The sequence below is a fragment of the Scyliorhinus canicula genome, chromosome 3 (genome assembly GCF_902713615.1).
Source record: "Scyliorhinus canicula chromosome 3, sScyCan1.1, whole genome shotgun sequence".
Taxonomy (NCBI): domain Eukaryota; kingdom Metazoa; phylum Chordata; class Chondrichthyes; order Carcharhiniformes; family Scyliorhinidae; genus Scyliorhinus; species Scyliorhinus canicula.
In genome coordinates, this window is record NC_052148.1 from 1,028,344 (window position 1) to 1,048,339 (window position 19,996).

Sequence of the window (19,996 nt, forward strand, 5' to 3'; positions counted from 1 at the left end):
CCTTAACTCACCGTTTGCCATAAGTATATTGGCAAAACATCTTTGGGTTTTCTTTAACTTTATTCGCTAATCTTTTTTCATGCCCTCTCTTCGATTTCCTCATTTCCTTTTGACTTTGTCCCTGCACTTTCTATATTTGTCCAGACTATCTGCAGTGCTTTGTTCTTTATGTCTATTGGACACTTTCTTTCTCTGTTCGATCTTCCCCTGTTTTCCTCCAGACAACCAGGGGGTCTAGATTTGGCAGTCCCACTCTTATTCATGGAGGGGACATGTCTACTTTGTACATTTAGTTTCTCTCCTTTGAGTGCTTCCCACAGGTTTCCCACTGATTAATCCTCCAGCAATGCCGGCCAGCCCACCTCAGCCAAGTCCCTTCTCATTCCTGCAGAATTTCTCTTCCCCCAGTTCAACATTCTTACTCCTGCTTCATCTCTGTCTGTTTCCATGGTAATGCTGAATCTCAGTGAATTGTGATCACTATCCCTGATATGTTCCACTGAAAGCACCCCCAGCCTGGATGGCACGGTGATTAGCACTGTTGTCTCACAGCTCCAGGGTCCCGAGTTCAATTCCAGCCTTGGGTCACTGTCTGTGCGGCGTGTCTCCCAGTGTCTGCGTGGGTTTCTTCCGGGTGCTCCGGTTTCCTCCCACACAAAGATGTGCAGGTTAGGTGGAGTGGCCAAGATAAATAACCCTTAGTGTCCAAAAGGTTAGGTGGGGTTACTGTGTTACAGGGATAAGGTGGATGCATGACTTAAGTAGGTTGCTCTTTCCAAGGGCCGGTGCACATCCAATGGGCTGAATGGCCTCCTTCTGCACTGTAAATTCTGTGATTGTATGATATTGGGTTAGTTAAAGTCTCTGACTATTATTGTCCTCTTGTTCTAACAGGCAGAAATCTGCCTACATATTTGCTCTCCAATCTCCTTTTCACTATTCGGGGGTTTGTAGTAAACTCCCAGTAGTGTCACTGCCCCTTTCTTTATTTCCACGTTCGACCCGTGAAGCCTCGTGTGTTGACCCGTTTAGTCTATCACCCCTTCTCACAACTGGAATGGATTCTTTCATCATTAGTAGGGGCTGGTTTAGCACACTGAGCTAAATCGATGGCTTTTAAAGCAGACCAACAGCACGGTTCAATTCCCGTAACAGCCTCCCCGAACAGGTGCTGGAATGTGGCGACTAGGGGATTTTCACAGTAACTTCATTGAAGCCTACTTGTGACAATAAGGGATTTTCATCTGGGGCTGGTTTAGCACACTGGGCTAAATCGCTGGCTTTTAAAGGAGACCAAGGCAGGCCAGCAGCACGGTTCAATTCCCGTAACAGCCTCCCTGAACAGGCCCCGGAATGTGGCGACTAGGAGCTTTTCACAGTAACTTCATTTGAAGCCGACTTGTGACAATAAGTGATTTTCATTTCATTTCACAGTACTACTCCCCCTCCTTTTCTATCCCCACTCTGTCCTGCCTGAAATCTGTATCCAGGGATATTGAGTTGCCAATTTCCCCCCTCCTTTAGCCAGGTTTCCATTATAACAACTACATCCTGCTCCCTCTATCACGTGAGTGTCCCTTTATGAATGGTTTAGTCTCTTATCATGTGACTTGTAGCACATTGGGCTGTGGCTGTCAGGTGAGAGGGCATTTCAGTTTTAGTTTGACTGCTGTGGACTTAGGACAAAGAAGTGTTTTCTCTGTCTTTCTCAGTTTTCATTTTAAAGGCTGTTTCATTTGTAAGGTGCAACAGTTGTGGCTAACTTTAAAGATATAGGGGTGGGATTCTCCAAACCTCCGATCGGGGCCCACCGATCTGCGGGTGGGACTGTGCCGTGAGGGCACTCTTTCCCTCCGCGCCGGCCTGTGTAAAGCTCCCCCATAGCCGGTGCGGCAAAGAAACCGCATGCGCAGGAATCACGGCAGCGTTTCTGGGAACACGCTGGCGCTCCTGCGCCAACTTGCACCGGCTAGCGGAGGCCCTTCGGAGCTGGTTGGTGCGGCGCCAACCACTCCAGCGCCAGCCTAGCCCCCGAATTCTCCGCACCTTCCGGGCGGCCCGATGCCGGAATGGTTCATGCCTCTCTTTGGCGCCGGTCAGCCCGCCGGATACCAGAGAATCAGGCCATAGTTGTTTTCCGGAAGGAGCTTCAGTGTGATGTTTGAAACTGGATCAGAATCTCAGGGAAAGGAGTAATCACATTCGAGTGCGAATACACAGTGAGTTGGGCCATGACATGAAAAGAGCTTTTGGTTTATTGGATTTTGTTATTGAATTGGAACAGTTTAGGGGAAATTATTAACAGTCATACATAGATTACTGTAGCTGTGTGGTGTCTTTGTTTGTAATTGATAAAATTCTTGCTGTGTTTACTTATATATTATATACTACATTCTCAGAATAAACCTTGTTTTGATTAAAGTGTCTCGGAAGTCTGATGAATCACACCTGCAGTGAAGGCTTTTGTATTCACCCCAGCCAAACATAAAGGTTATAGGGCAGCACGGTAGCATTGTGGATAGCACAATTGTTTCACAGATCCAGAGTCCCAGGTTCGATTCCGGCTTGGGTTGCTGTCTGTGCGGAGTCTGCACATCCTCCCCGTGTCTGCGTGGGTTTCCTCCGGGTGCTCCGGTTTCCTCCCACAGTCCAAAGATGTGCAGGTTAGGTGGATTGGCCATGTTAAATTGCCCTTAGTGTTGGGTGGGGTTACTGGATTATGGGGATAGGGTGGAGGTGTTGACCTTGGGTAGGGTGCTCTTTCCAAGAGCCTGTGCAGACTCGATGGGTCGACTGGCCTCGTTCTGCACTGTATATTCTATGATAATCTATGATAATATACTTTGGAGTTTGGCCCATAACACCACCTGTGCCCTTAACTTATCTACATTGTTTGCAGCACTCCTTGTATTGAGGTATAAACAGTTTAGCCTGACCATTACCCCTGGCTGGACATTTTCAAAACTTTGCTTGTCCTGTTATTCCGAGTCTATCGCAACATCTTCTACATCACAGGCTAAAAATCTACCTCCATTTTCCTGATCTGAATTTGACCTATCCCTGGTCTCCCAACCCCCTGCCCGGCCACACCAACCCCCTGCCCGGCCACACCAACCCCCTGCCCGGCCACACCAACCCCCTGCCCGGCCACACCAACCCCCTGCCCGGCCACACCAACCCCCTGCCCGGCCACACCAACCCCCTGCCCGGCCACACCAACCCCCTGCCCGGCCACACCAACCCCCTGCCCGGCCACACCAACCCCCTGCCCGGGACCCCGGGACCCCGATCCTCCCTGCCCGGGACCCCGATCCCCCCTGCCCGGGACCCCGATCCCCCCCCTGCCCGGGACCCCGATCCCCCCCCCTGCCCGGGACCCCGATCCCCCCCTGCCCGGGACCCCGATCCCCCCCTGCCCGGGACCCCGATCCCCCCTGCCCGGGACCCCGGGACCCCGATCCCCCCTGCCCGGGACCCCGGGACCCCGATCCCCCCTGCCCGGGACCCCGATCCCCCCCCTGCCCGGGACCCCGATCCCCCCCCTGCCCGGGACCCCGATCCCCCCCCCGCCCGGGACCCCGATCCCCCCCCTGCCCGGGACCCCGATCCCCCCCCTGCCCGGGACCCCGATCCCCCCCCCACCCCGGGACCCCGATCCCCCCCTGCCCGGGACCCCGATCCCCCCCCTGCCCGGGACCCCGATCCCCCCCCTGCCCGGGACCCCGATCCCCCCCCTGCCCGGGACCCCGATCCCCCCCTGCCCGGGACCCCGATCCCCCCCCTGCCCGGGACCCCGATCCCCCCCCTGCCGGGACCCCGATCCCCCCCTGCCCGGGACCCCGATCCCCCCCCTGCCCGGGACCCCGATCCCCCCCCTGCCCGGGACCCCGATCCCCCCCCTGCCCGGGACCCCGATCCCCCCCTGCCCGGGACCCCGATCCCCCCCCTGCCCGGGACCCCGATCCCCCCCCTGCCCGGGACCCCGATCCCCCCCCTGCCCGGGACCCCGATCCCCCCTGCCCGGGACCCCGATCCCCCCTGCCCGGGACCCCGATCCCCCCCTGCCCGGGACCCCGATCCCCCCCTGCCCGGGACCGCGATCCCCCCCTGCCCGGGACCGCGATCCCCCCCTGCCCGGGACCCCGATCCCCCCTGCCCGGGACCCCGGGACCCCGATCCCCCCTGCCCGGGACCCCGATCCCCCCCTGCCCGGGACCCCGATCCCCCCCTGCCCGGGACCACGATCCCCCCTGCCCGGGACCCCGGGACCCCGATCCCCCCTGCCCGGGACCCCGATCTCCCCTGCCCGGGACCCCGGGACCCCGAACCCCCCTGCCCGGGACCCCGATCCCCCCCCTGCCCGGGACCCCGATCCCCCCCCTGCCCGGGACCCCGATCCCCCCCCTGCCCGGGACCCCGATCCCCCCCCTGCCCGGGACCCCGATCCCCCCCCTGCCCGGGACCCCGATCCCCCCCCTGCCCGGGACCCCGATCCCCCTGCCCGGGACCCCGATCCCCCCTGCCCGGGACCCCGGGACCCCGATCCCCCCTGCCCGGGACCCCGATCCCCCCTGCCCGGGACCCCGATCCCCCCCTGCCCGGGACCCCGATCCCCCTGCCCGGGACCCCGATCCCCCCTGCCCGGGACCCCGGGACCCCGATCCCCCCTGCCCGGGACCCCGATCCCCCCCTGCCCGGGACCCCGATCCCCCCTGCCCGGGACCCCGATCCCCCCCTGCCCGGGACCCCCGATCCCCCTGCCCGGGACCCCGATCCCCCCTGCCCGGGACCCGGGACCCCGATCCCCCTGCCCGGGACCCCGATCCCCCCTGCCCGGGACCCCGATCCCCCCTGCCCGGGACCCCGATCCCCCCTGCCCGGGACCCCGATCCCCCCTGCCCGGGACCCCGATTCCCCCTGCCCGGGACCCCGATCCCCCCTGCCCGGGACCCCGATCCCCCCTGCCCGGGACGCCGATCCCCCCTGCCCGGGACCCCGATCCCCCCTGCCCGGGACCCCGGGTACCCCGATCCCCCCTGCCCGGGACCCCCTGCCCATTTTCCCTTTCGTTGCGAATCTTGTCCTTGTGCCGTATCCCTCTGTACCCATCTTATCCATGTGTTTGTCAAGATGCCTTTTGGACATCGTTAATGTATCTGTTTCCACAACCTCCCCTGGCAACGCTTTCCACCCTGGGATAGAGTTCCTGCCCATCCACTCTATCCATGCCTTTCACAATCTTGTAGACCTCATCATAAGAACATAAGAACTAGGAGCAGAAGTAGGCCATCTGGCCCCTCGAGCCTGCTCCGCCATTCAATTAGATCATGGCTGATCTTTTGTGGACTCAGCTCCACTTTCCAGCCGGAACACCATAACCCTTAATCCCTTTATTCTTCAAAAAACTATCTATCTTTACCTTAAAAACATGTAACGAAGGAGCCACAACTGCTTCACTGGGCAAGGAATTCCATAGATTCACAACCCTTTGGGTGAAGAAGTTCCTCCTAAACTCAGTGCTAAATCTACTTCCCCTTATTTTGAGGCTATGCCCCCTAGTTCTGCTGTCACCCGCCAGTGGAAACAACCTGCCCGCATCTATCCTATCTATTCCCTTCATAATTTTAAATGTTTCTATAAGATCCCCCCCCTCATCCTTCTAAATTCCAACGAGTACAGTCCCAGTATACTCAACCTCTCCTCATAATCCAACCCCTTCAGCTCTGGGATTAACCTAGTGAATCTCCTCTGCACACGCTCCAGCGCCAGTACGTCCTTTCTCAAGTAAGGAGACCAAAACTGAACACAATACTCTAGGTGTGGCCGCACTATCACCTTGTACAATTGCAACATAACCTCCCTAGTCTTAAACTCCATCCCTCTAGCAATGAAGGACAACATTCCATTTGCCTTCTTAATCACCTGTTGCACTTGTAAACCAACCTTCTGTGACTCATGCACTAGCACACCCAAGTCTTTCTGAACAGCGGCATGTTTTAATATTTTATCGTTTAAATAATAATCCCGTTTGCTGTTATTCCTACCAAAATGGATAACCTCACATTTGTCAACATTGTATTCCATCTGCCAGACCCTAGCCCATTCACTTAACCTATCCAAATCCCTCTGCAGACTTCCAGTATCCTCTGCACTTTTCACTTTACCACTCATCTTAGTGTCATCTGCAAACTTGGACACATTGCACTTGGTCCCCAACTCCAAATCATCTATGTAAATTGTGAACAATTGTGGGTCCAACACAGATCCCTGAGGGACACCACTAGCTACTGATTGCCAACCAGAGAAACACCCATTTATCCCAACTCTTTGCTTTCTATTAATTAACCAATCCTCTATCCATGCTACTACTTTACCCTTAATGCTATGCATCTTTACCTTATGCAGCAACCTTTTGTGTGGCACCTTGTCAAAGGCTTTCTGGAAATCCAGATATACCACATCCATCGGCTCCCCGTTATCTACTGCACTGGTAATGTCCTCAAAAAATTCCACTAAATTAGTTAGGCATGACCTGCCCTTTACGAACCCATGCTGCGTCTGCCCAATGGGACAATTTCTATCCAGATGCCTCGCAATTTCTTCCTTGATGATAGATTCCAGCATCTTCCCTATTACCGAAGTTAAACTCACTGGCCTATAATTTCCTGCATTCTGCCTACCTCCTTTTTTAAACAGTGGCGTCACGTTTGCTAATTTCCAATCCACCGGGACCACCCCAGAGTCTAGTGAATTTTGGTAAATTATCACTAGTGCATCTGCAATATCCCTAGCCATCTCTTTTAGCACTCTGGGATGCATTCCATCAGGGCCAGGAGACTTGTCTACCTTTAGCCCCATTAGCTTGCCCATCACTCCCTCCTTAGTGATAACAATCCTCTCAAGGTCCTCACCTGTCATAGCCTCATTTCTATCAGTCGCTGGCATGTTATTTGTGTCTTCCACTGTGAAGACCGACCCAAAAAACCTGTTCAGTTCCTCAGCCATTTCCTCATTTCCCATTATTAAAACTCCCTTCTCATCCTCTAAAGGACCAATATTTACCTTAGCCACTCTTTTTTGTCTTAAATATTTGTAAAAACTTTTACTGTCTGTTTTTATATTCTGAGCAAGTTTACTCTCATAATCTATCTTACTCTTCTTTATAGCTTTTTTCGTAGCTTTCTGTTGCCCCCTAAAGATTTCCCAGTCCTCTAATCTCCCAGCAATCTTTGCCACTTTATATGCTTTTTCCTTCAATTTGATACTCTCCCTTATTTCCTTAGATATCCACAGTCGATTTTCCCTCTTTCTTCCGTCCTTCCTTTTTGTTGGTATAAACCTTTGCTGAGCACTGTTCCAGCATAAAGTCTTAGCTCCCAGTCTACCTTAGCTAGTTCTTCTCTCATCCCCTTGTAATCTCCTTTGTTTAAACACAAAACACTAGTATTTGATTTTACTTTCTCACCCTCCATCTGTATTTTAAATTCCACCATATTGTGATTGCTCCTTCCGAGAGGATCCCTAACCTCCATCACCCTCAGATCACCCTCAACCTCCATCGCTCTAATGAAAGCAGTTTGAGTTTGGGTCTATTCAACCTTTCCACATCGCTAACACCCTCCAGACCAGGCAACATCCTGGTAAACCTCCTATTCTCACTCTCCAAAGTCTCCCTGAACAGGCGCTGGAATGTGGTGACTAGGGGCTTTTCACAGTAACTTCATTGAAGCCTACTCGTGACAATAAGCGATTTTCATTTCATTTAATTTCACATCCTTCTGGTAGTGTGGCGACCAGAATTGTGCGCAATATTCCAAGTGCGGCCTTACCAAGGTTCTATACAACTGTAGCATGACTTGCCAGTTTTTATACTCGCTGCCCCGTCCAATGAAGGCAAGCATTCCGTATGCTTTCCTGACTACCTTGTCCACTTGTGTTACCACCTTCAAAGATCTGTGGACCTGCACGCCCAGATCTCTCTGACTTTCTATATTCCTCAGAGTTTTACCATTTACGGTATATTTCCCCTCGATGTTAGACCGACCAAAATGCATTACCTCACATTTGTCATTTCTCTGCCCAAGTCCCCAACCTATCTATGTCCTGCTGTATCCTCTGACAATCCTCAAGGGAGGGATGGGGGGCACAGGCAGGAGGGGGAAATAGGACTAGAACAAGAGCAGCAATCAGGCTACAAAAGACCATAACCAGGGGCCCGGAGCAAATAGGGGAGACAGATAGTCAGGATAGTCACCTGGAATGTCAGGAGCCCAGTGAAAAGATCCAGAGTCCTCACTCACCTGTGAAACATGAAAGACGACATAGTCTTCCTCCAAGAGACACACCTGAGAGAACAGGACCTACTGTGGGTAAGAAAGTGCCGGGTGGGACAGACTCACCATTCCTGCTACGGTACGAGAGCCGGGGGGGGGGGGGGGTTGGCAATATTGATCAGCAAGAGGACAATGTTTAAGGCGACGAAGATGGTTACGGACCCAGGGAGACAGTACGTCATGGTTAGCGGCACCCTGGATGGGACACCGGATGTACACGTTAACGTGTACGCGTCCAACTGGAACGACACAAAATACATTAAACAGACCATGGCGGAAATCCCCGACACAGAGACGCACCGACTAATCATGGGGTGGGGGGGAGGGAGACTTCAACTTGTACAGGATCCAACAGACTGACAGATCAAGCTTCAAAACAGGGAAAACCTCAAACATGGCAAAGGAACTCGGTCACTTTATGGAGCAGATGGGGGCGGTGGACCCCTGGAGGTTCACCCACCCAGGGGAGAAGGAGTTCTTCATCTTCTCCCCAGTACACAACGTATATCCCAGTATTCACTTATTTGTGGTGGGGAAAACGGTGCTTCCAGGGCGAGACAAAGTGGAATACTCCACAATTGTGATCTCCGACCATGCTCCACATTACATGGACGTGAGGTTGGAGATGGGCAGCGCCCAACGCCCCACATGCAGGTTGACATGGCCCGACTCGGCGACAAGGCTTACGGTGAAAGGGTATCACAGGCCATAGTGGAGTACACGGAGAACAACCAAAATGGGGAGGCACATTAGAAACACACCCAGAAAAGGTTAACAAAACCTTGTAGGCCTTTTACCAAGGGCTGTGCACCTCCGAGCCCCACCATAAGAATTGGGGATGAAACGGTTCCTCGATGGACTGAACATGCCAGTCGTGGGGGAGGGCAGAAAATGGAGGTTTGGAAGCACCGCTAGAACTGGGAGAGATCCAGGAGAGTATTAGCTCCATGCAGGCGAGGGAGGCACCGGGACCGGATGGGTTCCCGGCAGACTTCGACAAACAATTTGCGACCGCACTGGCCCCGCACCTGCGGGAGATGTTCACAGAGTCGCTGGCTAAGGGCACCCTGATATCCAAGAAAGACAAACACCCAACGGAATGTGGGTCATACAGACCCATCTCACTGCTGAACACAGATGCCAAAAATATTGGTCAAAATCCTAGCCAGGCGACTGGAGGACTGTGTTCCAGAAGTGGTCGCAGAGGATCAAATGGGCTTTGTCAAAGGTAGACAGCTAGCATCGAACTTCAGGCACCTGCTGAACGTGATCATGACCCCATCCGGGGACAGAGCACCTGAGGTGATCCCTGGATGCAGAAAAGGCCTTCGATAGAGTCGAGTGGAAGTATCTTGAAAATGAAATGAAAATTGCTTATTGTCACGAGTAGGCTTCAATGAAGTTACTGTGAAAAGCCCCTAGTCTCCACATTCCAGCACCTGTCCAGGGAGGCTGGTACGGGAATCGAACCGTGCTGCTGGCCTGCTTTAAAAGTCAGCGATTTAGCTCAGTGAGCTAAACCAGCCCTCTTATAGAGGTACTGGAGTAGTTCGGGCTCGGAACAGGGTTCACCTCCTGGGTAAAGCTCCTATACAACGCTACCATGGCGAGCGTTCGGACCAACAACACCAACTCCCAGTACTTCCAGCTGCACAGGGGCATGAGGCAGAGATGCCCACTGACCCCGCTGCTGTTCGCCCAAGCGATCGAACCACTAGTGATTGCTCTCAGAACAGCAAATAACTGGAGGGGGAGGCAGAGAGCAGAGAGACTCACTCTATGCAGATGACCTGCTCCTCTACAGCTCGGACACAAAGCAGCATGGAAGGAATCATCGCGCTCCTGAGAGTTTGGTGCCTTCTCAGGCTACAAACTCAATATGAGCAAAAGCGAAATCTTCCCAGTGAACCCACAAGGAAGGGGGCAGCACTGATGGGGCTGCCGTTTAAACAAGCCCGACACAAATTCCGCTACCTTGGGATCCAAATCACTCAAAACTGGACGGGGATCCACAAGTGGAACCTGACCAGTCTGACAGAGGAAGTCAAAAAGGACCAACAAAGATGGAACACACTCCCACTCTCCCTCACAGGGCGAGTGCAGACGATCAAAATAAACGTGCTGCCCAGGTACCTCTTCCTACTTAGATCCATCCCGATCCACATCCCAAGGCCTTTTTCAACTCACTGGACAAATTAATCATGGCGTGTATGAGGGGTGAAGAATGCTAGGATCCCAAAGAAGGTCCGACAGAAAACACAGTCCAGAGAAGGGCTAGCCATCCCAAACCTACAATTCTACCACTGGGCAGCGACAGCAGAACAAGTAAGGGCTAAACACAATAGTAAAGAAAGATGAACCACAGGGAGGGAGAGGGTGTGGATGGGGGCAGGGAGGAGGGGGGAAAAGAAGGAAGACGGGGCAAAGAACAATAGAGGGAAATCAGAGCGGGGGGGGGGGGGGAAAGAGAGACAAGGGAACACAAACTGAAAGGAGAGCACAGGAAACAAGAACAACCATGACGAACTCAGCAACAGAGTAAGAAAGTACAGGAGGGGGAAACGACGAACGGCCGAAGCAGAGGCAAACGCACAACAACAACAGCAAAAACTGACCGGGAGAAACAAGCAACATGAGGGGCGCTGCCCGGACCCCCTCCGACCCAGATCTACTGGTGTTGTATGTACTCTCTTTGTTTAAAAAAAAATCCCAGAAGAATACACAAGACATGTATACTGCAACTTACCTCGATGTATATACACTTACCCATTTTTCCTCGCCATGTTAGATGTATTCGATGCTGTATGAAGAGACAAAAGTTAATAGATATAATAGAATAGAACAGCACAGAACAGGCCCATCGGCCCTCGATGTTGTGCCGAGCAATGATCACCCTACTCAAACCCACGTATCCACCCTATACCCGTAACCCAACAATCCCCCCATTAACCTTACACTACGGGCAATTTAGCATGGCCAATCCACCTAACCCGCACATCTTTGGACTGTGGGAGGAAACCGGAGCACCCGGAGGAAACCCACGCACACACGGGGAGGACGTTCAGACTCCGCACAGACAGTGACCCAAGCCGGGAATCGAACCTGGGACCCTGGAGCTGTGAAGCATTTATGCTAACCACCATGCTACCGTGCTGTTCCTTTTTCACCAACATACCTTTATTTCTTCCAATAGACTCTGCACAAAACTCTACACATCACCTGAGGCCACCTGAAGCCCCTTTACATATCAGTACCAATTATTGGACACTTAACATAAATGAGACAACTAATTACAATGTCTCTTAATCCATTACTTAACGGTCTCCCCTTGGAGAAAAAAAAACAATTAGGTGAAAACAACATTTCAAGAAACTAAAACACACACGTGATTTCCTCCACTTTTTTTCAGTTTTTTTTTGGAGAAAAAAAATCACAGAAACAGGCGCCCTTCATTAACAATATCCAAAAGTTTCTGTGAACTAGACCCGCTATTAGTAAAACAGTCGGACAGTTGATGGCTACTGTCGACCCATTTAATTTTTGTTATTTCCCCTCTGTCCAACATCTGCTTCAAACTTGCGATGTCTATCTGTAACCTCTTTTCATTGACACTTTTTGTAGAGTGCACATTTTCCCACAGAGATTTATTGTCAATGTGACTGTCAATAGGCATAATACCTAAATCCTCTAATCCCAAAATTTCTGTCAATATCGGAGATATATAAAAGGCCATATCCACCGCCTGTACAAGGCTTAACGTCTCAGCAGCCAAAGTGCTTTTGACCACTCTCCTTATTTTCTTTGTTTCCCACACAAGAGGGCAACATTTACCATTGTTCCCCAAAAGGAAAATTATAAAACCTCCTGCGCTTGAAACTCCATCACATTAATTTGCATAGGACGCATCGCTATAAACTATGAGTTTCAAGTGCCTAAGGTCATCCAAAACCGGGAACTTCAAAACACACTCCAACATTTTTAGCTTGGCCAACACTTTATTTGCTCTTATTATGTCTTCCACTTTGGGATCATTCATTTTTGTACTCAACTCTAAGACATCAAAACTCACGTCCGGTCTAGTCTGTCTACCTAACCAGTTCAGTTGCCCAATTAAACTTCGCCGTTGCTCTTTTTCTATCTCTGAAATCATTGCATCTTTTTGTGAGACCGTGCCACGACTAATTGCTATTGGGCTGATGCTTTCCAAGTAAGATTTCTGACGTAAAGTTGCCCCTAACTTAGTCTGTCCAATTTCCAGTCCAATATATTTAAATGCACCGGAAGCCTGACTTCCAACCCTGAATTCTTTCCTCAAACCAGAGATTACAATAGCTTCAAAATCACTAGTCCCACCCCACAAAAAATCATCGACATGCATCATGAAGATGCCAGCAAGATTTCCTTTATAGTGCCAGTAAAACATTGCCGGATCTGCTTTCAACTGGCAACAGCCTAACTTTAACAAAACTGACCTTACCGAAAGGTACCACACTCTAGATGCATCATTTAATCCATATACACATTTGTTCAACTTCCAGAGTAGCCCTTCTGTGTTAGCTGCTTCTTTAGGAGGACGAAGAAAAATGTCTCTCTGGAGCTGCTTGCCCTGCAAAAAGGCACCTTTTATATCTATAGTTTTGCCATCCCATGCCTTTGTGGCTCAGAAAGCCAAGAAGATCTTTAAAATAACCTTTCCTGCTGTAGGTGAATCTACCCTTAAGTCCTGATCTTCTAAGTTTTCTTCAAATCCCCTTCCCACAAGCCTGGCCTTTGCCTTATAAGTTCCATCCGGAAGAACCTTTTCCATGCAAATCCATCTGTGGGATAGAGCTTTTTGTCCCCTATCCAGTACTTCCGTGTATACCCCAAATTCACTCCAACTATGCAATTCTTGCTGTTTAGCATCTCTGATAACTTTTTCATCTAATTTATTTGAAGCCCCCAAAATCTCACGTGCATGTGGGCTTCTACTTCTATTAGTATTCTTAGTCTTCCTCATGTTCCTAGACCTTGATAAACTACGTCCCCTCTCCCGCCTGGTATCTCGTTCTGTACTGGTATTGCTTGATCTTTCCCTTCTGTAGCGGGATGTCCTTTCAATAGTTCTCGACCTTTTCTTGTGAACCTGTTCACTATCTGATGTACTATCAGAACTGGCACTGCGTTTCTGTGCCCTCCATTTTTGAACTTCGTTTTCCCAATCCATTGTCTTAACTCCCTCCCCTGAATGCTGTACATTCAACCAATGTTTATACTTTCCAGTGGCCTTCCCTGCTCTACTAATAACAGTTGCATCCTTCCATTGACTAGACCCTTCAGGCAAGTATGTCACTTTTGTACCACTTTTGGCAGTTGCCCTTTCGGGAAAATGGCCTGATCTAATTTATCAGAAGTGTTGTGTTCCTCTACAGAAACCCTGTCTATATCAGTTAACTGGTCCTCATAGTTCTGTAACACATGCGTACCAGATGACTCTGGTTCCTCATCATGTCCGTCTGCTCTGTCTAAATTTGAAAATTTGTAATCAGTACCCATTATCCTTGATGAATGTACCCAAACAGTTTGATTACCATGTTGCAACATAAATGTTTTGCCATCTATGCCTATGATCTTCCCTGGGCCTTTCCATTCAGTAGAATTGTCTCTCTTATAGTATACCATGTCTCCTTGCTGAAAACAGCACCTGATGGCCGTACATTATGTCTTAAAGCTCTGCGAATTCTTTCAGAGACTTCTGCTTCCAAAAAAGCTTTTCTACTGCTATGTAATGCATTGAAATGTTCAGCAAAACCAGAGCTAATTGTAGTCCATTCCCAAGCTGGAGGCTGGTCATCCAAAATGGAGGGAATTTTAGGATTTCTACCAAACACTAATTGATAAGGACTATAGCCCCCAACCATCTGCAATGAATTCCTTGTATGTACCGCCCATGCTAAAGCTGAATTTAGCATGCAGTTTGGTCGATTTGCCAAAATATTCCGAAGCATGTCATCGATAACAGCAGGATTTCTTTCGCAGACACCATTACTAAATGGGCTTTCGGCAGCCGTGTTTATAACTCTGATATTCATGTTTTCACACATATCCCTAAACTCATCATTAGCAAATTCTCCCCCATTGTCTGTAAGAAATTTTGCCGGTGGACCCATTCCTGTCCCGATCCATTTTTCCACAAATTGATCCAGAATTACTCTCTTTTCTTTACTTCGAACAATCGTTGATTGACTACATCTGGTTGCTAAATCTACAAAATGCTAAATAAATATATTATTTGCTTTATCCCAGATCTTAAGGTCCATGGCCACAATGTCGTTAAAATCCCTGGCCAAAGGTAGGGTTACTATCGGTCGTGCTGGTGTCCTTCTGTACTTCCTACAAACTTCACAGCGATCACTAACCTGTTCTATCAGCTTTAATAAATATTTCAGCAGCCTTCGAGGAGACGGATGTGCAAATTGCCTATATGCAGTTTTACTACAACAAGCTTTTTATTAGCTAAAGTCACATTTTCAACTGCCATTAACACATCCTTAACCACTCTACTTGAAATATTATTTGTCAGTAATGAAATACAATAGTGTCCCGATTGTGTAAATTGTAAGTCCACCGTCTTTCCAAAAACTGTTGCCTTATCCTGTTCCATATCCAGCTTCATGTGGGCTTTCTTCATCGACAGTCTGCTCAGAAGCAAAGGTATCTCACTTGATACAAACATCCGTGCTAATGAAATGATTAACTCCAGCAATATTGCAAGGGATCACCACTCTTTTCAACGACCAATACAGCACAGTTGAAGGATTCTGCAACCAACACCCTCATTACCGGCGTAAAACGCTTGTTAATAGGACAATGCCTTCTTTCTGGTCACTATCTTTTTCCTCTTCTGACTCTTCCGTGTCATGTGTCGCTTCAAATACTCTATCATAACGAGTTGGACAGTTGAAAGCATTAATGGTATTGAGAGTCACATCAAAAACATCGATTTATCATGCCCCGTGCATTTCTGGGGTTCATCCTCCTATTGTAGGTTCTAACTGGGTTTCTGTCTTCATAATTTCCTTGTCTCGGTCTCCTTTTATAGTCTTGAGGCCTGTTTGTAGCCATACGATTTTGCCATCCTGTTAGTAATATATCTTCCACATTCTGCCTTATTGCAGACTGACCTATTTGGGTCATCAGAGCCATCGGAAGCGAATATTTCCCCAGAAACTTTTGTAAAGCTTTTGTCATCTGTTCGAATAAGGTATCCTTATCCGTAAACTGAACTCCTGTCAAAACCAGGAGCCTATCCATGTTGCTCACTCTAGCACAGTCAAGTAATTTAAAGGCCAATACAGACTGTGGAAATTCCAGGTTGTGTTTCTGCAGCCTTTTATATAGTCTGCCAAATTCCATTATATAGTCTTCCATGGATAAATGCTCCATTTTCTGGAACTTATCAAAATCCGACCTCATACACACTTAACAAGTCATCTTTCTTATAAATCTGAAATGAAAGGGAAAATGCTGGAAAATCTCAGCAAGTCTGGCAGCATCTGAAGGGAGAGAAAAGAGCTAATGTTTCGAGTCCGATGACTCTTTTCAAAGCTAACAGACAGAGAGAGTGGGAAATATTTATACTGTGGAGTGAGAATGAAAGATGAGTCATAGCCACAGAAACCCAGGGAAACCGGGTGCTAATGGCCACAGATACCCAGGGAAACCGGGTGCTAATGGCCACAGAAACCCAGGGAAACCGGGTGCTAATGGCCACAGATACCCAGGGAAACCGGGTGCTAATGGCCACAGATACCCAGGGAAACCGGGTGCTAATGGCCACAGAAACCCAGGGAAACCGGGTGCTAATGGCCACAGATACCCAGGGAAACCGGGTGCTAATGGCCACAGAAACCCAGGGAAACCGGGTGCTAATAGCCACAGAAACCCAGGGAAACCGGGTGCTAATGGCCACAGATACCCAGGGAAACCGGGTGCTAATGGCCACAGAAACCCAGGGAAACCGGGTGCTAATGGCCACAGAAACCCAGGGAAACCGTGTGCTAATGGCCACAGATACCCAGGGAAACCGGGTGCTAATGGCCACAGATACCCAGGGAAACCGGGTGCTAATGGCCACAGAAACCCAGGGAAACCGGGTGCTAATGGCCACAGAAACCCAGGGAAACCGGGTGCTAATGGCCACAGAAACCCAGGGAAACCGGGTGCTAATGGCCACAGAAACCCAGGGAAACCGGGTGCTAATGGCCACAGAAATCCAGTGAAACCAGGTGCTAATGACCACAGATACCAATGGGAAAGAGTGTTAATGGCAGTCCCCAGAGAGGACAAAAGATGTGAAAGGTCAAACAGCAGAGAAATTAACATCAGAGGGTTAACTGTAGGTGTGGGGGGAGGGGAAGGGGAAGGAGGAGAAAGGTGCAGGAAAGGTGCACCTTTACCCATACCCTGCTCAGGTGTGTTTGCCGCCATAGTGAAACGGCCGTGAACGGCTGGCCGCTCAGCCCATCCGGGTCTTCCGAGCCGGGGGGGCGTGAATTTTGTCAGGGGGCCCTCCCGCGATTCTCCCACGCCGCGTGGGGAGCGGAGAATCGCGCCCTGTATCTTTCAACCCTTCACACTTGCACAGCAACAATCCTCTGCTACCAATTGTTAGATGTATTCGATGCTGTATGAAGAGACAAAAGTTCTGTTCTTTTTTTCACCAACACACCTTTATTTCTCCCAATAGACTCTGCACAAAACTCAGCACATCACCTGACACAGAGGCCACCTGAAGCCCCTTTACATATCAGTACCAATTATTGGACACTTAACATAAATGAGACAACTAATTGCAATGTCTCTTAATCCATTACTTAACACGCCACACTTTGTTTTTTTTTCTCTTTTCACTTTTTATTTGTGTGATTTTGCTAATTATATCACGTTGATTTTATCTTGTTTATATTATCTTCTCGTATTCTATTTTATTTTCTCTTTGTGTACACCTGTAAATATAATATGTTCGAAAAACCCAATTAAAAACATCTTTGACACCTCCTCAAAAACCTCAATCAAGTTAGTGAGGCACACCCTCCCCTTCACAAAACCGTGCTGTCTATCGCTAATGAGTCCATTTGTTTCCAAATGGGTATAAATCCTCTCCCTGAGAATTCTCTCTAATAATTTACCTACTCCCGATGTGAGATTCACCGGCCTATAGTTTCCAGGATTATCCCTGCTGCCTTTCTTAAACAGCAGTACCACATTAGCTATTCTCCAGTCCTCTGGGACCTCATCAGTAGCCAATGAGGATACAAAGATGTCAGTCAAGGGCCCAGCAATTTCCTCTCTTGCTTCCCTCGGGGCTGGTTTAGCACTGGGCTAAAGAGCTGGCTCACCTCCTGTCCCCCCAAAGCCTGTCCACCATCTACAAAGCACAAGTCAGGAGTGTAATGGAATACTCTCCACTTGCCTGGATGAGTGCAGCTCCAACAACACTCAAGAAGCTCAACACCATCCAGGACAAAGCAGCCCCGCTTGATTGCTCCCCTTCCACAAACATTCAAACCCTCCACCACCGATGAACAGTGGCAGCCATGTAGACCATCTACAAGATTCACTGCAGTAACTCACCAAGGTTCCTTAGACAGCACCTTCCAAACCCACGGCTACTACCATCTAGAAGGACAAGCGCAGCAGATACCTGGGAACCCCACCACCTGGAGGGTCCCGTCCAAGTCACTCCCCACCCTGACTGGGAAATAGATCGGCCGTTCCTTCACTGTCACTGGGGCAAAATCCTGGAACTCCCTCCCTAACAGCACAGTGGGTGTACCTACACCTCAGGGACTGCAGCAGTTCAAAAAGGCAGCTCACCACCACCTCCTGAAGTGCAATTAGGGATGGGCAATAAATGCTGGAATAACCAGCGACGCCCACATCCCGTAAATTAATTTAAAAGAAAACATGTAGGCCAGACCAGCTAAGGATGGTAGATTTCCTTCACTGAAGGACATTTGTGAACCAGGTGGGCTTTTACAACAATCAACAAGGGTATCATAGTCACCATTCACCATTAGAGTTTTCATTCAAATGTTTTTATTAATTTCAAACGCTACCATCTGCCATGTTGAACTCAGGTTGGCAGAGTATTGTCCTGGGTCTCGGAATTGCTAATCCAACGACAATACCTCTACACAGCTGCCTCCCCTCTTGTGATTGTCCTGATAAGTACAGGGTGAAAAACTTTTACAGAATGTCTTTTTACAGTAACACTTGATTTGTAATCCAATAAAATTCTATTAAATCAGTTGTTTTTTCTGATGGTTAGCAGTGCTTCGTCACACTGCCAGGGTCTCGGGTTCGATTCCCGGCTGGGTCCCTGTCTGTGCGGAGTCTGCACGTTCTCCCCGTGTGTGCGTGGGTTTGCTCCGGTTTCCTCCCACAGTCCAAAGACCTGCAGGTTAGGTGGATTGACCATGATTAATGTGCAGCTTTTCAGGGATAGGGCGGGTGAGTGCCTGAATGCAATGTCGTTACACAAACTCCAGGGGGCTGAATGGAATGAAATGAAATGAAAATCGCTTATTGTCACGAGTAGGCTTCAATGAAGTTACTGTGAAAAGCCCCTAGTCGCCACATTCCGGCGCCTGTCCGGGGAGGCTGGTACGGGAATTGAACCGTGCTGCTGGCCTGCCTTGGTCTGCTTTAAAAGCCAGCGATTTAGCCCAGTGTGCGAAATCAGCCCCTCCGCCGTATCTGCTGAATGGGACTCATTCTGTACTGTTGGGATTCTATGTAGTTTAGGATGAAGAACTGTGTGTAATGTGGTGTTTTTCTTTCAATCTCCTCTTCAGCCACCAGCCAATGCGATTCAACAATCGGAGTGTACAGATGATTGGACGCTGTTGGCCCCACCTGCGAGCGCTGGGAGTTGGTGGTGCTGGATGTGGAGTACAGGGGCTATCCTCCTTAGGTAACTGTTAACGTGGACTTCAGACTCTCACTTCATTCACTTCACATGTAATTTACTTCTGTTCATTGCCAATACGAACGTAATCAATGCAACATTTCCTCATAATTTAACCTTTTTAGTCCAGTGGGATGCCAGAGTTCCAGGAGAACCAGGGGGCAGAGGTGAGTGCAGTGACCATTACTAAGGAGAAGGCTCTGGGGAAACTGAAAGGTCTGAAGGTGGATAAATCACCTGGACCGGATGGACTATGAAGTGGGCAATGATGTGGAAAAGTGTGATGTTATGCACTTTGGAAGGAGGAATTTAGGCACAGACTATTTTCTAAATAGGGAAATGGTTAAGAAAGCAGAAGCACAAAGGGACTTGGGAGTCCTTGTTCACGATTCTCTTAAGGTTAACGTGCAGGTTCAGTTGGCAGTTAGGAAGGCAAATGCAATGTTCGCATTCATGTCAAGAGGGCTAGAATACAAGACCAGGGATGTACTTCTGAGGCTGTATAAGGCTCTGGTCAGACCCCATTTGGAGTATTGTGAGCAGTTTTGGGCCCTGTATCTAAGGAAGGATGTGCTGACTTTGGAAAGGGTCCAGAAGAGGTTCACAAGAATTATCCCTGGAATGAAGAACTTGTCGTCTGAGGAACATTTGAGGACTCTGGGTACTCATTGGAGGTTAGAAGGATGAGGGGGGGATCTTATTGAAACTTACA

The 19,996-nt window shown here is 49.5% G+C and overlaps 1 protein-coding gene across 1 annotated transcript in view; it reads left to right on the forward strand.

Annotated features, from left to right (window-relative positions):
- fbxo41 (F-box protein 41) overlaps positions 1-19,996 on the forward strand; it is a 258,780-nt gene that overhangs the window by 205,085 nt on the left and 33,699 nt on the right. The window contains exon 9 of the mRNA XM_038792922.1: positions 19,172-19,290. Within this exon, the coding sequence (XP_038648850.1) occupies positions 19,172-19,290 (119 nt within the window). The remainder of the gene's footprint in view (positions 1-19,171; positions 19,291-19,996) is intronic.